This window comes from Phalacrocorax aristotelis, chromosome 2 (assembly GCF_949628215.1).
Source record: "Phalacrocorax aristotelis chromosome 2, bGulAri2.1, whole genome shotgun sequence".
NCBI lineage: Eukaryota > Metazoa > Chordata > Aves > Suliformes > Phalacrocoracidae > Phalacrocorax > Phalacrocorax aristotelis.
The window spans coordinates 85,800,677-85,817,824 of NC_134277.1; the positions used below are offsets into that span (position 1 = coordinate 85,800,677).

General features: G+C 41.3%; 1 protein-coding gene across 3 annotated transcripts in view; it reads left to right on the plus strand.

The window, feature by feature from the left end:
- The first annotated feature begins 334 nt into the window (after window positions 1-334).
- The window catches only part of RETREG1 (reticulophagy regulator 1), a 70,283-nt gene continuing 53,469 nt past the window's right edge, over window positions 335-17,148 (plus strand). Inside the window, exons 1-2 of one of the 3 annotated variants that reach the window (XM_075084243.1) lie at window positions 335-738; window positions 16,841-16,947. In XM_075084243.1, coding sequence (XP_074940344.1) covers window positions 461-738; window positions 16,841-16,947 — 385 coding nt within the window. In that variant the 5' untranslated portion in view covers window positions 335-460. The remainder of the gene's footprint in view (window positions 739-16,840; window positions 16,948-17,148) is intronic. The other 2 variants (XM_075084242.1, XM_075084241.1) reach the window with 2 other exon arrangements.

Below are 17,148 nucleotides of genomic sequence, written 5' to 3' on the forward strand. Positions count from 1 at the left end.
CCGCTGCCTCCTTCGTGGCCCCAGAGGACGTTGCCACCACTGCGACAAGAAGTTACCTCCATTCCGCGGAGGACGCGGGGGAACCGCCGCCTAGCCGCGGCACAACCAGGCGGAGGAGGAGGAGGCGGAGGCGGAGGAGATGAGGGCGCCACCCGCCCCGCCCCGCCTCTCGCCCCTCCCCTCCCGGGAGGCACCGCCCCCCACACCTGCCACGCGCAGGCGCAGTCCCCCCCGTGACACCTGTCCAGGGGGCGGGTCCCCCTCCCTCCCACAAGCGCCCGCTGCGCCGTTTGCGGTGACGTCACTGTCGGTGGCTGACGTCGCCGTTTGCGGTGGGCGGGAGGGGTGCGGAGGGTAACGGCCGCGCTCTGGGCCCCGCCTCCCTCCCTCCCTCCCTCCCTCCGTCCAGCCCGCCCCGCTCCGCCCGCCCCAGCGGCAGCCCGGCGGCCGCCACCGAGCCATGGCGAGCCCGGCGCCCGCGCAGCCCGGCCAGCCGCAGCCGAAGGCGGGCGGGGAGCGCGGCGGTGGCGGCGGGCGGGAGCGGCCGGAGGCCCCTGAAGAGCCGGGCGCGGCGGCAGCCCCGGCCGGGGATGCGGAGGCGGTGTCGGGCGGGGCCGGGGCGGCGGCGCTGCTGGGGGAAACGGGGCTGGCAGTGGGCTGCTGCATCGCGGCGGCGCTGAGCTGGGAGCGGCCCCTCCACAGCCTGGGCGGCTTCGTCTGCGCCAACCTCCTCTTCTGGTGAGCCAACGGGCCGGGCCGGGCGGGGGCCGGGGCCGCCCCCCCCGGGAGGAGTGTTTGGCTTGCGCCCCGCTTCCCCGGCCCCCTGCCCTTCCCTGGGGAGGGTCTCGCTTTCCCCTTCACCTGCGCCACCTCCTCCCCTGCCCCCGGCAGCCGCCTCGGGGCCGAGGCCGGCGCTGCCGTCCTGCGCATCTGCTTCCCCGGGCTCCCCCACGCACCCTCGGGGCCAGCTTCCCGCCCCACTCCGCCGCGGGGGCCCTCGGATCGGCCGGCCCGGCGGCCGCGGCACGGCCCGGCCCGCCCCGCTGAGCCGGGGCCTTCCTGGCGGTGGAGATGGGCGAGGGGCCCTGCGACCTCCTGAAGGCAGGCCGGCAGCCCCTGGCTGCCCCGCGCCGCTGCCGCCGCTCCCCCCTTACTTCAGGGTTGGTGCTGGGTGCGAGGGCTTTTGCAGATGGGTGGCCTAGTTAGTGGAGGCTTTGTGGAGTGGGGACAGCGGGGATGTTACTGCAGTGCACCAGTTCTCTGTCTTGACCAAGGTTTTCCTAGTCAGGTGCAGATCTGTTGAAGAAACCCTAGAAATTAACATGCGGACGTGTTCATTGTTGTGGTTGTAACAGCTCTACTGTTTATTTCTATAGGGAAAAACTTGGCCTTCCTATGTGAAACTTCTTGAGGACCTTCACCTGATCTTAGGTTTTGGCGATTCCTGTGTTTTTCATTTGCTGGTCTCCTAAAATGCTGCTGTATGCAGGCCTGCTCATGGAGAGCCATTTATCTGTTAGGGCTCTGCCTAATAATACTGTGGAGACTGAATTGTGTTTCCCCTCCTGTAGCTAGAACTGCCTCCTTTCCTCTTCGTAGAATGAGAGGCAAACAAGCAAGAGGTGGATTAATTGCAAACTTCACTTACCTCTCTATTACTCTAAAAGTGTGATGTTTAAACATGAGATCCAAGCCATGGAAAGAGAACTTTCTGAAGCTTTGTGTCGTACAAGAAAAGCTCTTTGCACAAATACTTTCAAAATCATTTTATCCTCCTTAATCCCAGGAGCACTACATGTGATGCCTAACTGAGGTTGACTTCTATTATCCATCTTGCTCTTAGTTACCCTTGGTAAATCCTTTCACTGAGAAAGTTACATGGTTTTGCTCTCATTTTCTGAAGTACACAGAGATTATGTGTTCTTTCAGCGATTTAGAAGGGTCATAACACTTCATCTTGCTTTGCAACGTGGCTATGACAAAATTTTCAAGGACAGCATCTGACAGTACATTTCTGCGTCTCAAGGAATAGTAGCTGCTGGGCAACCGGTTTGCTATTCTTTTGTCCAACTATATATTAGGTATATAGTATGTGCATTATGTAATGCCTATAGAAAATCTCCTTTGGTAGCCTTACTGTAACTTGTTATGTGACTAGTATTTGAAGTTATTTTACCAGAATTTATGGTTCACTCTACTTTCTTACTGTCAAGATGAGTCAGAATAGCAGAAGTCGGGGCAAGGACTGCTTTTAATTTGGTGGTAGTGTTGTACCTCAGCAGGAAGGTCACTGTCCTAGTGCCAGGGAGATCTGAGAGATGGAGACCAAGTAGGAAATACGTAGGAGCAGGTATGATGGCCAGTGCACTTCTGTGGTTGGAGACTGAAGAACATAATGACAGAAACTCTTAGCAAACCTGTAAAATCTGACACTTTGAAAATAAAACAGTTGTTTAAATCTAGCTTCACATTACCCTGCTTTGGTGTTGGTGTCGTGAGTATTTGCAGCACAGTGTGTTTGCTGCTTCTCCTTTTCTTGTCTTGAGACCCAACAGGTCAGCCTGATTTGTGATGGCCCAGCCAGTTGCTGCTGATTCAGGACTGGGAAGGAGCGTTTGCGCCTGCTGCCTCTCCTGACAGGGCTGTGTGCTGGCCGGAGCCTAGCCTGAGGAAACATTGCCTAGTTACTGCTTCATGTGCCTCATCTTCCTTCGTCATGTGCCTGCAGTCATCCCTCTCCCCATGCAGAAGTAGTTGTGCTCCCAGTGTGCAGGGCCTCTAATCTCAGTATTTCTCAAAGTTGAGAAGTCTGTATTGCTGGGTGGCAGACTTCTCTCGCTGTATCAGCAGTAGCGTTGGTGGAAGAGGGAGAAAGGGACGTGAAATTTAATTTTACAGTTTTCCAAATGTTGGAAGAGTAGTAGTAATTCCGTCCTCCCATCCCTTTGATTTTGGTGGGACTGTTTTCCCTCACAGTTAGTTTAGTTCTTGTATGTATGCCATGCAAAACATTTTGTGTGTAACTGTTGCAGTAGGAGCTGCTAAGTGTCAGCTATTGCTCTGATGTCTGCTTGCAAAATCCTTTTTTTTTTTTTTCCTAATATATATTTGATTGTAATCTTTCCCGCTAAAAATTTTTTAACCATGGTACTGTATATAAATGCATTTTTGATGTTTACTGCTGAAATAAGTGTAGATACAAGAAACATACTAATTTAATTTCATTCTGTTTTCCTTCATTTTTTTCAATATTCCTGACAAATCATTGTGGACAATTTAACAAGGCTTAAAGCAACTGGTTTTGATCGTGACTTCAGGACCTTCTTGGACTAGGCAGTACCGTACCATTTTTCAGTTTCCTTGGATTTCTAACATAAAGGCTGCACTAAAGTTCTTCACACCCTGCAAAAGCTGACCCGATATATTCTGTCATATTTAGTGAATTAACATTTCATAAAATTTTCTCAAAAATGAATGAAACAAGGCTGGCAGTTAAATTAAAAAGAAATCTGGCTATTGAAAAAGCATTTGTCACTTATCACATCCACTATTTATTCACCACGAACAGCTTTAAGCCCCCCGCCCCAAATGACCCCAATTGAAAATCTTGAAAATGAACAAGAGTTAAGTACATATTATTTAGCACCTAATAGTCTCAAATGTAATATGGATTCTGCTTTTCCACTGTAGGTAGTTTACAAATGAAGTTAAAATACCACATCAGGAAATTTTTTTTTTTTATACTTTACACACGTACTGAGAGTGAGCGATTTGCTAAAGAGCAGAGAAACTCCATGTTGGTATCCGAAGTTTAGTCCTGGTATTCTAAATGTTAGGCTGCTGACTGATAACTTTCAATTTCAGGTTTAATCTTAGACAAATATTAACAGTCAATCCTAGATTTAAGCTAGTATTCTAGCCTAATTATTACTTTGTGTGTGTGTGTATGGGGTGGGGGGGTGGCAGCTTTTCATTTCTGTTCTCCCAACCTGTCATCTTAAATATTTCTGTGAGGTCGGGGGACAAGTTTATTTTTAGTAATTCTGTACTGTTATATGTCTTTTGTCATTTGCAGATATTTTTTTTCAAATATATGTTTTATATTTGCAGATATATGTTTCAGACATAATACACAAATGTCTGCAAGGTCATCCTTAGACACACCAGTTGCATCTCTTCACCAGTTGCCCAAATGACTGATTTCCATAGGATTTCTTGGGAAGAGAGGCAGTAGAAAGACTAAGATGTAATAGATCTTTTCTCTCTTTCTGTCTCCTTATGGAACGAAGTTATTGTATTACCCTGTTTGCTGTTCTTGTTGCTAGCCCAAATCCAAATTTTTCTTTGAGGATTTTTATGTGCTTTCCGATATACTAATTTGTATGTTACTGCAGGTCTGTTAACAACATTATATGACATTATTGTACTGGATGAGCAAATTAACTGACCAACTGTGTAAAGGACAAGTATCATTCCTTGATTTAGATGGGTATGCTGGTCAAGATTACCATTAAAAATAGTGTTTCTTGTCATCGTCTGTGCTCAGATTTGTTTTGTTTTGTTTGGTCTCAGACCTAATGAATATTTTTTTTGTATGGGAGAATTGACTAATCAAGAGAGGAAACAGTATTTCTTTTATCTGAACCGACCATGTGTGTTGCATTAGGTAAAGACTGTGGTAGGGACATTATTCCAGATATAAAATCTAATTGCAACTTAAACTTTAGTAACAAAAACACATGCAGAGTTTAGAGGTTTGGTGTGTTTTGTTTAAAGTATCCAATTCACTTTAAGATTTGTTATTGAAGTGTTTGTTTTGGTTTTAAGTATCCAACTCACTTTAAGTTTTGTTATTGAAGTGTTTCTTGAAATCTCTGCTTGGCAATGATAATGCTTACCATGGAGAAATGTCAAAGTACTTCCTGTTCATTAATTTATTCTTTCAATGTAAGAAAATAGTACTGGGCTAAGCATTTCTTTCAGGTGTTTGCACACCAACTGTAAATGGTGTCACTCCATCTTGATGGATACCTTGCCTATGAAGCAAGGTTTCTGCGCACTTAGAGCAGTGTGCATACACAGTGTATGCCTACATCTGGATTTTTATTCTTGTGATGGGTTGACCCTGGCTGGACACCAGGTGCCCACCAAAGCTGCTCTATCACTCCCCTCCTCAGCTGGACAGGGGAGAGAAAATAGAACGAAAAGCTTATGGGTTGAGATAAGGACAGGGAGAGATCACTCACCAATTACCATCATGGGCAAAACAGGCTGGACATGGAGAAAATTAATATATTACAAATCAAATCAGAGTAGGGTAATGAGAAATAAAACCAAATCTTAAAACATACTTTACTTACTCCCACCCCTCCCTTCTTCCCGGGCTCAACCTCACTCCCAGTTTTCTCTAGCTCCTCTCCGCAAGTGGCACAGGGGGATGGGGAAAGGGGGTTGCGCTCAGTTCACATGTTGTTTCTGCTGCTCCTTCTTCTTAGGGGGAGGACTCCTCACACTCTTCCCCAGCTCCAGCCTGGGGTCCCTCCCACAGGAGACCATCCTCCACGAACTTCTCCAGTGTAGGTCCTTCCCACGTGCTGCGGTTCTTCATAAACTGCTCTAGTGTGAGTCCCTTCCATGGGGTGCAGTCCTCCACGAACAGACTGCTCCAGCGTGGGCTGCTCTCTGCAGGTCCACAGGTCCTGCCAGGAGCGTGCTCCAGCACAGCCTTTCCACGGGGTCACAGCCTCCTTTGGAGCAGGTGGATGTGCCTGGTGTGGGATCCCCCATGGCTGCAGGTGGGCATCTGCTCCACCGTTAACCTCCACGGGCTGCAGGGGGACAGCCTGCCTCACCATGGTCTTTACCATGGGCTGCCGGGGAGTCTCTGCTCTGGCACCTGGAGCACCTCCTCCCTCTCCTCCTTCACTGACCTTGGTGTCTGGAGGGTTGTTTCTCTCACATGTTCTCACTCATCTGTCTCACTGCAGGTTGTTGTGCAGGGCTTTTTCCCTCCCCCCTCTTCTTAAATCCGTTATTCCAGAGGTGCTACCACCGTCGCTGATGGGCTTGGCCTTGGCCAGTGGTGGGTCTGCCTTGGAGCCATCTGGCACTGGCTCTCTTGGACACAGGGGAAGCTTCCAGCAGCTTCTCACAGAAGCCACCCCTGTAGCCCTCCCAGTACCAAAGCCTTGCCATGCAGTCCCAATACAGTTCTTTGTTATAAGAAAGAAACTGACCATATAACTCTGTTTGGTATAGCTATGTCATTATGTTTCATTTTGAGTGTTTGAGAAAGGGGACTGTGAATTTCTGTCTCCCAGCAGCACTGACCATGGGTACCACTGGAAATGGAGTCCTCAGGGTGTTCAGTCAAACAGGACATCTTAGTGAACTTGGCAACCTGAACCTTAGCAAGTCCACTTTTACAAAACGTAACTTTCTTCTTGGTCTTGTTTGTATGAGGTGGACAGCTTATGCTAGTGATGTTATTCCTAGAAGGCTGGTGTGGTGATCACTTGTGATTTTCAGTGTCGCAGAACTGCCTGGGGGTTGTGAGGTTGGCGGTTGTCTTCCCCCAGCAGTTTGCGTGGTCCCGTCTTTAAGGATGACTCACTTGGTCCTTGCACAGGGATCATGTGGCTTTTATCCATCCAAACCACTCCTCATTACCAGCATGCTGCCAGATGTCATTAGTAAGAATTTCACAGAGACTCTGTATAGATTGTATTGGCTATGTAAATTCAGCTTTTCATTTTAATTAAACAACTCTGGATTTTTGAGTCCAGTTATTGAAATTGCAAGTTGCAATCTATAAATATTGTATTCCCTGTTGCTTCAGCTTATACAGTATTTCAGCTGTTTCAGAGTCCTTTTTTTTTTCTCTCTCTGACTTAAGCTTTCCTGAAACCACACTCAAATCTGAGAGCATACCAACCAAAACTAATACAGAAAGAATTAATTCTGCCCAAATTTAAATCTTTAGGAAGAAAATATTTGGTTCAAAATACTTGAGTTCATTTAGAATATTGTGGGTAATTCATCAGTGGCAGTGGACAGGAAGGAGATTGCCAAACTACATTGAGAATTGGAATAAAATAAATCTGTGAAATCAAAACAAAGAAAAATGCATGAAAATGAAGTGAGTTGGAGTAAGAAGGGGTATTGGTATTTTGAGGACAGTGTGTAGTATGTTGGCTTTCAGATCACTATCTTAAATTTGTAATATCTCCCAAGTCAGGAGAATACATCTATATGTTTCTGTGACAAAAATGTTTTTCTTCTCACAGCAACCAAGTGCTAAATGTGGTTTTGAATTTGGGGAACTTCAATCTTTAGGTAATCTTAGAGCTACCTTTTTAGTTGTTTTGGGATTACTTTCCCAAAATCCAAAGTGTCAGGGTGACACACAAATGAATGGTTTAATATAGGTTGTAATCCTGCCTCAAACCCTAATAAGAGTTTGTCTCTTATCCCTTAAATAAAGGTAGTAGAATAGGTTATGTAATTACAGTTTTCTTTTATAATACATTCATTATCAGAAAATAGAAAATAATTCTGGCATAGGCAGTTTTGAAATTCACTGTGCATCCACATGAATGGGTTTCTTACATGGGTGCTAGTTTGTTTCTTCTACTTACTTAATTTGCTGCCTTTTACCAAGCTTTTGTAACTTACTGGTATTGTGATTATTTTATTATACCCAGCTACAGTACAGTAACTTGCTGGTTGTTCTGCAAGCTTAAAAAAAATGTTTGTAGTTTGTTTATTTTCTTCCCTAGGAGGTGATAGTCCAAAATACACTTTCTCAAGTAAAGCTGAAATTCCAATAGCAACACAAGTTGTGATATCATTTTAGGGTCTACTTGTTTTCACTCAGGCAGTTTTAAGCTTATTTTAACTTTTTCCAATATGAATTATTAAAACTTTTGAGGGCTTTGGAGGTGGAAAAGTGGAACAGAAAGTTAATTTAATTTTGTTTTGTTATCTCAACAGCTTTTTAGTGAGAGTTTGCATAGTTTTGTCTGAGAGGTTGGTTTACAGGAATGAAAATTGACATTGTTTGAGAGCCAGACAGTGTTACATAAAAACCTGGATAGTTTACAGCATTTTTCAACCAGTAGGATGAAAACAGGATCAATCAGGGAAAAAATCAAATGGGATAATTGAGAAACTGAGGGAAAGCGAGCATTACTGAACAGTTTAGAACCAAATCCAGGATGGGGACTTTGCAGACGATGGAAATCCTGAACAAAGGAGAATAGATGAATTGCAGCATGGCTTGGGTTTATTCTGTCTTGCTAAAACTTAAAAATTCTGTGTCTAAAGCAATGTCTTAAGAGAGAAACGGTAGTTTCATGTATTAATTAAAAATAATGAGACCTTTCAAATAGTAAGTAGAATTTTGAGAACAGTGGACGTTTTAGGGGGTTATGCTATGCTCCATAGTAGACGTTACAGGACTAATGAGAGCATTAAAGAAAAGGAGATTTAGGGCAGCATGGTAGAGGTGGATTGTTTAACATCAAACTGCTGCTACTGTATGAGTAAAAGGGATTAAGATTTCTTCTGTACTTTGCCAGAGTACAGGTTAGTTAAGGTCATCTGGGCATGTTTCTGCAAAAATAAAGGAAGCCAGGTTATTGGATGTTACATGTTTAATTCAAAATAATTTTAACTTCCATGGAAATACCATCCCCTGTTGTCGCTGATGTAACAGTAGCATTTGATGTCATGGTAGACTCAGAAGGTATGTTGTTGAGGTCATTTAAACTTCCTCCTTCTCAATTTTTTATTTTATATGCCTATCTGAATGCAATAGGTTATAGTAAATCTGATCCACAGGCCACAGATGTTGAAACATGATTTGAACTACTGCATTCCCCAAGAGGTTTCCTTGCAAACAGTGTGAGATAATTGTGCAATGCAACATTTCATTATTGACTTGATCCTATTTCCCAGACCACCAATATACTTCTGATTTTACCAGCTTATAAGCAAATTCCTCTTTGGTGATTAAATGCAGAGCATTTTAAAGATTTTTCTAATATTTTTGCTTAGAGAATTGCCCTGTTTTCATTTTTATTTAGACTTATCTATAAGTTTGAAACATTGTTTCTTATAGCTGGGGTAGAAAGAATATGCGGTTTGAATTCCTAACCTATGTGTTACTAACTTTAGTTAGAATTGTCCAGCAGTCTTTGCCTTTCGCCCAGCAACCTGTGCACAGACCTCAGAGAGAACTACTGCTTCTACAGGTGGCTGTCATAGTAGTTTGTTTGTGGGGGTCTGTTTCTTACGATAAGAGATTTAGTTATATTTCAAAATCTTTATTACTAATAAGTTCTAGAAGGTTTTTAAAAAACCCAGCTGTTCAGGTTTGATTTGATCTGTGCTTTCTGGCTGAACAACTAAGGATCTTAATCTTTTGAATAAAACCTAAACAAATAAGCCTCTTGAATAAGAGGTTAATGACAGAGTTGTCTTTGTCCAACCTGTGATTCTGTGATTAACAAAGAAAGAATTGAAGAAAATGCTGCAAGTTTTAGAATAATAATCATGCCTCTTCTGGTTTTCTACTTTTATGTACTTAATGATAGAATTTTTAGTCTTCTAGGCACTTTCCAATGGAAAGCTCATTGCTGGTTGGCACATAAGTCATGAATCGACTGCTTTCCAGTTCTTTGTTCTATTCTGGTTGAAAAATTTTATTAAAAATCTTAGATATCTAAGTTCTTGGATGACATTCTTACTTAGAAAAAACTTTAAGTGAAAAAGGTGTTTCTTCCTAATTTATGTCTGTACAGAAGCTTACGCGTATCACCACTAAATTAAAAGTAATTTTAAACATTTTTAATGTGCATATTTTAAGAAGCAATCTATTAGTATTTCACATGTTTTCCGCTAAACAGATATACAGCTGTTTGAGTTCAAGCTGTGAGGCACCCAAAGTGGTGGTATGCCTATTTTAAATCTGAATTAACGTAAGATGTAGAGTAAATGGGTTTTGAAATTATTTTATTCAATAAATTATGCTTTTTGTAGGGGTGAGGAGTCTCTATAAATTTAGAAAGTCTTTGTTCATTCTAAAATTTTTGACTGTACAAATGTATTTTGCGACATGTAATATGTTTCCCTCTGTGCAACAGGGAATCTGCCATACTGCAGTATTCATGTATCTTTCAGAAATGCAGTTTGACAGTTAAATAGCATATAAATAGAATAAGATTGTACCAAATTCTATTCTATAAAGAGATTCTACCAAAAAAGTTTGCAGAACTTGTTCTGCCTTAAGTGAGTGTTTACACTTTTTGTGCAGGGATGGGGAAAGGATTTTTGTGCTGTAATTCCTAAATCCTTTGTCTCACACCAAAATGTACTAAAGAAACAGTAGAAAAATACTAGATTTTTGAGTTTTTGATTTCAAGTGTGCTGAATATTTGAGCATTTGGATTTTAATACTTATAGATACTGCATTTTGATATTTGATATCACACAGAAGCTTAGTGTGAAAATCATTTACATCTAAGAGCAATTTACATAAAAGTTGTAAATTCACATGTTTAGTAGATGTAAAAAGCAGGTTTTGCAAACCTGCTTTGGGGTATTCAATTAGGAGAGTCAAAGTATTAAATTATCTTTAAATAAAACATAGTTGAATTTAATATACATTATTGCCTCCTGATTCGCAAGAGGGCAAACACAATCGTTGAGCCAGTGATCAGTAAGAGCACAAGCTTTCTGATGCTGCCTGTGTGGTGTATTTCAGCAGTGTTCTTCAGGAAGTGCATTTCATGCTGTTTTTAGACGAAAACTAACCCTCCTCCCCTTTCCCAGACATCTTGCTTGAGATAGGCATTAGAATTTGTTGCAACCAGACTGGTGCTGATCACTCCAGCAGAAAGCATGGAATGGGCTACGTTCAGCTCCAAGCAGGAAGCAGTTACCACCAGGAAACAGTTATGGCCACATTTGTTCCATATCTGCATGCCATCACTGTAGACATCTGTCTGAAACAGTGTGGGGCAGTGCCCTGTAAGAGCAGGAGCAGACGTACCTTTAAAATTAGAAGACAAGGAAAGCAGAGTGTCCCTTGTTGGCAGTTGAACATTCTCAAAATGCCCTAGGAATATTTGATCTGCCCCAGTGAGAGCCATTCTCTAGCTGCTTTACGTTGTAGCCCACGCTTGCTGTGGACAGTTCTCACTTTTGTTCGGTGCTGCATCATAGCTGTGTCTTATGGAACAAGGCTGGTTCTATGGAGAACTATGGCTGGAAGGTGTTCAGTGGATTTTTACCTTTAGCTTCTAATGAGGAAATACGTATATACCAACCTATGCTATTTAAAACACCACAAAAATACTCCGAAGAGTTTGGGCTCTGTTTGCAAGATATAAGTACGTGTTTGCTGAGCACTGAACTAAAGTCTGCAAATCACTTACGCAGCCAGTCAATGTGTCGTAACAGCTGGTGGTGAAGCAGAGCCCCATGTTGATGACTGTGTTATTCCCAGCCTTCATGTATTTATGTGGTTATTTCTGGAATTCATCTAAGGATAGATGGTTATTAAAAGTCTACCTACTAAGGCTTTCCAGAAATAACTAGGTCTGGCTGCCGATAATCTAAATTGTTTACTTCTTGATGAAATGTTGTCTTATAGTTTGTATTTGCAAAGTACAAGCCATTCATAATTCTAGAATGTGTTGTAAAAAATATACCTTCACAGCTGAAATGAGGCTTGTATTGTCAAATTGATATATTTAACTTCTAAAGCAATTTAGTAGGTCCGTGCCTTCCTTGTATCTCACAAGTACAATTAAAAATAGCTTTTGCCATGCCCTGTAAGAGCTCATTATGTTTACAGCCTGCAGTATTGTGTGACAATATTTGCCTCTGAAATTTCTTACCTGGCTTGTGCCATTCAAATGATTCTGTATGATCAGGTTTGTGCGGTTAATTGTCCCAGGAGCTCTGCACTGGGAGGTGGCTACTTTCTGATATAACAGATCCAATGGATGATTTGTTCTGCTAGTTAACATATCTTGCCAGTATTGACATATGACCATCCATACTATAAAGAGTTGGAGTAAGGAGAAGAAGGACAAGGTGCCATAGGGTACTTTCTATCTTTAGGTGATGCGATATTAGATACTATCACCACCAGGAGTAAGTTAAGGAGCTCTCTAACCAGTTTAGGCCTAATCATTAGTTTTAACGCATTGCTCTGCTACTATGCAGTCTTGCTTTTGCCATTGGGATTTCATCTGCATTTGTTGTCCCATCTTTTCTTTCCATCTGACCTTCATGGCTACGGGAAGCTTGTCAAATGGATATTCTTTTTTTATTTTTAGTCAGAGCACCATTCTGGAACGTAAACATAAAATTTTAGCAAAACATGGAAGTTGCCAAAATACCGAAAAGGATACATTTGAATTCAGCAACTTCTGAATATGCAATAGAGTTTAATGGGAACACGTACTTATTTGTGTGACACTTTTTAAAAATAAAGAAGCATGACTCGCTAAGAGAAGTTGCATTATGGGATTTAAGCAAACGATTTTGTACTCTGTAATTGTATCTAGGTAGGAAGAAATAAAGGTGACTGAAGTGCTGAAGAGCAGGTAGGGTAGCTCTCAGTGAAGTTTCAGAAGTTTTCAGTAAATCTCACACTTGTATGTAGTATTGTATGTTTATGTATTATTTTAAAGTTGCAGTAGGGTTTACCATTATGCAGTTGAAGAATTTTGACTTCTAATTGTGGAAGTAGTCACGTTTTGATGCTTAATTTTGCCTTTTAGAAACATTTCAGTCCAGCTGCAGTACAACCAGGCCAAGCAATAGTAACTGTTATGCCTTAAAGATCTAAGCTCAGCATCTTACAGAAAAGGATATGCCAGCCACTTTTAATAGACTAAAATAGTCACAGAATGAAAATATAGTTCTCGTCAGTAGGGGCCTTGAGAGGTCTCTAGTGCAACCTCCAGCTCAGAAAAGATCAGTACTTAATTCAGAACAGGTTTTTCAGGGTTTTGTCTTGATGGCCTTCAAGGATGGAAATTCCACAACCTCTGTGGGCAGCCACTGCTTAATTATCCTAACAGTCAATAGTTGATCTCGCTCCTGTTTCTTTTTATAATCGTGGTTTCTCAGTCTCCCAGAGTGGAGTTCAGAAGCAGGCTCGGCTCCATCTGTTCCTACACAGACGAATGTAGGGTGGAAGGACAACAGGAGGTAGCTAGTCTGAACTCTTCCTCAGAGAGGTGCAGTCAGATCAAGTTGCTCAGCTGCTTACCCAGTCAGATTTTGGAGATCATACTCCGTAGTGGTCTGCCACCTGCTTACTGCCTCCAGTAGCTCTTTCACTTGACTGCTCTATACATCAGCCACAGCACATCTTTCACAGGTGAGGCCACTGTTACCATCAGCCCAGGGGAGAGGCTTGAGGCATTTCTTACATGCCCAGAAACCAGTTGGCTGTATCCTACTTATGGAGCTCTGCCTGAGTGCAGGCCTCCCGTGTGCCGGGGTACCTATTTCAGCCAGTGCTGGGGACTGAGCCCTGTGGCACCTCATGACCATTTTTGTGCAGTCCCATGCTGTCTACAGCAGAGATTCTTGCCCTCTCATCATGCAAGCTGCTCTGTTAACTGCTGAAGTCATTAAGTAAAAATGCATAATTCTATGCATTGTTTTAACCTTTGCTTTCTGAAAAAAAACCCAAAACATTTCCTTCAAAATACAGCAGAATTTCATGGGGGGACAAATCTTGTTTATGTGTCTAGTAATGGTTGTTACTTCCCTATCACTTGTAGAAGAAATTAAACAATTTGAAATTCAGTCTGGTTAGTTTATTGCTTAAAAAGAAAGCATAAAAGTTTATTGCTGTTGATTCTTCTACTAAACAGAAGTATTTTTTATAATATATGATGATGTCATTCTGGAGCCTTTAAGTTCTGCCAGATACGTGTGTGTGTCTTGGAAATACTTAATTAAACTCTTGTTCTTTTCCTTAAAAAAGAAGGGGTGGGAAAAAGTCCTAACTCCTAATAATAAGCAAAAGTACCACTGAAACTTTTGTTAGTCTGGTTGCTGTGCATCATGTTGATAATTCCTGTAAGAATTTTGAATCCTGACACTGTTAGCATAGTAAGTGGGTTTCAGGTCCCAGCATTTTTTTGATAGGTTTATGGTAGACTTATTAAAAAAAAAAAAACAAACACAAAAAAAAACCTACAAGGGGACCTTACCAGCTTCAGGGCATGGAGACATGGTAGTGTTGGGTTGACAGTTGGACTTGATGATCCTAGAGGTCTTTTCCAACCTTAATGACTCTATTTTATAACCAGTAAGGGCTTCAAGGACATTGGTCTGTCTGACATGGCTTGCACACGGTTTTGCTAGTCCGTATTGCTGGAGCATCTGAGAGCTGACACACACTGGCTGTGAATGAATTCGTAAGAGATAGTCTTTCTTGTGAACACCACATGGTAAAGAAACAGTACTGAAGTGGGGAAGGAAGGAGTGTGGGAGCTAATATTGTTAGAGCATGGAAAGTCCAGTCAGAACAATTCAAAGCTCTCCAAATAAGTGAAGAGCCCATTTTTGGCTACTACATTATCTGCTCCAACTAGATTAGTTTTTTTTCTTGAAAACCTATGGAGCAGAAAGACTGCAGTATCACAAAGGTAGAATGACATGACTTGGAATCATCTTTCAGAGAGGATGCTACCTTGTTAATCCTTGTTTGCTAATCCTTATCCGCATTAGTGCAATTGTTTTTAACAGCAGGTGTCAGCTGTGATTGCAGTGAAACTGGGAGTATGTTTTAGTTGTGAGCATAAAGTAGGTCAAACATGTTCTGTATATTCTTTGAAAGACAGTCTAAACCTTAGTAAGCATCTGATCTTCAACAACTATTAAAATGTGTATGTATGTACACACATGCATTCACACATGGATACATAAATTTCAGTATCGATGTATTTCTTTAAACCATTGAGGACAAGCCAATGGCAATTGCTAAGTCAGGGCATGCTGTTTGTTTCTATAAAACATTAATGCACAAGCACCACAAAGAACATACAGAATAGGCATGTTATTAAGGCCACATAACCTAAAGGTCTGCATTTGTTACAAACTTCTGATGCCTAGAAGTTGTATGAAAAATTCTTCATTATATTTTTCTCTGCAGTGTCACATCTTCTCCATTATCGATAAGTTAAATAAGTAAGCTAAGCAAAGTCTTCAGTGCAGTTAAACTTGATCCTTAAACAGAATCCAGGATGTTTAATGGTGAGGATTACCTCCAAGAAAAATAGTGGGACAACGTGATGCAAAGCTGTTAGGAGTTTTGATTTAACAATCTACGCTTGGGCAGCTTTGAGAGAGTGTATCTTGTAATAATTTTTCTCTAAACATCTCTATTGCTTTTCTTGACCTGGCAGGGGTTATATAGAGGTACTTATTTCATACTCTTTTTTTTTTTGATAGAGTAGTCTTATAATTCAAACTCTGCACAGATGTAGAAACCCTTCTTATGCAGAAAAAACTTTCAGAGTGAACCTGTCTGTTCATATTGGAAATCATATCCTGGTCTGCTCAGGGTGATTGGTTAAATGTGAAAATTAGTGGCATGGATATTTTCTTTGATGCAGTCCTGTTTTTTTTGAGAATTGCAAGGAATACTGGAACAGTTTTCCAAAACTGCAGCATATCCTGAGGTTGTTAGAAACACCTAGAAGTCATTTTCCTTTTTAGAAATCCAAATGTGCTTAAAGGGCGTCTCGGCTTCCTCCAGTGGCCCTGCTTGCTACTCCCTTTATTTCCCTTCCTGCTTTTCCTTCCAGAAGAATTCTACAGCAGCAAGTAGTTGGGTGGCCAATTGCCCTGTTTTCAAATCCAAGAGGTATCTCAGAAACCTTCTAGCTTTGTGTGATTTTTTTCTGCTGGTATTCTCATTTGATCGACTTCCTTGGACAGTGGCTTCTTACTGGTTTTGGCTAGCCTCAGATTTTTTTAATTATTTTTGCTTTTACCTTGAAAATGATACTAACGTACTCATTATCTGTATTCAGATCTCTGACTTAATGTGTTTGAAACAAGTTAATAAAATACTTCGGCTTTTGTTTATTTAATTGAATTTTAATTCTTTTAGGCTTCAGATACTTTTTTGTGAGTTAAGATATTTGCCAGTAAAACAGAAGAGCTAGTATCCAAACAGACCCGGATAGCAAAGTCAACAGTGCATGGGATTACAAATCATATGTTCTGAGTCTAGGTCTGTTTGTTCTAAAATTTATACATAATGAAAACCAAAACTTAAAAAAGCTCATTATGAAGACAAGTTTGAGAATTATACCATGAATGATAGTTTTACCTCATCTTTTCATTTGAAAGAATCGTATGTATAAAAATCTTGTGTGAACATAGGTCCTGTAGGGAACACAATAAAATGTCCAACCTTTTTTGTATGTGAATAAAAAAGAAAGTTGTTGTGCCAAGACAATTCATGTTAATAAAAATTAATTTTAAAAGTAATGTCCTATGCAATAACTGAAATATTTTGTTTTCCGTACTTCCTCAGTGCGTAGATAAAAGCATGGACAGAAAACTACTCCAAACTCAATGTATGTTTAACGATTGCACCTTTAAATGAGACTGTCATGCTTGGAGGTATTGGTGTTTGCTTCATGTGAAAAGGTTGTGGGGAGGAACTAAATTAAATTAGTGTAATATCAGGAGGGTTTTTTTGTCTTTATTTTCAGTACGAATAGCAGCTGTCAGTTTGCGTATACTTCCAATAAGTTTAAAAGTCTTCAGTGTTTATTTCTTCTTGACTTTCTAGGTTTGTTGCACTGACCCCTTGGAGAGTGTATCATCTGACTTCCCTCATAATACTTGGAGTGCTAGTTCTTCAGATAATAAAGGATTTGGTGTTCTCGAGGATAAAAGGTAGGGTAGCATACTGATAGAGTTCCTTGCTTAAACACCTGCAATTCAGAGCATGTTAGTTCATTACTAAATCCGCTTTGATATTTTGATTATTGCAAAAGTATTAGATGATTTCAGAGAGAAATAATATATCTATGATGATCTGTTACTATTTCAGAGAAGTTTTGCTATATTTTATAGAAAGGGCATTAGGAGATTTGT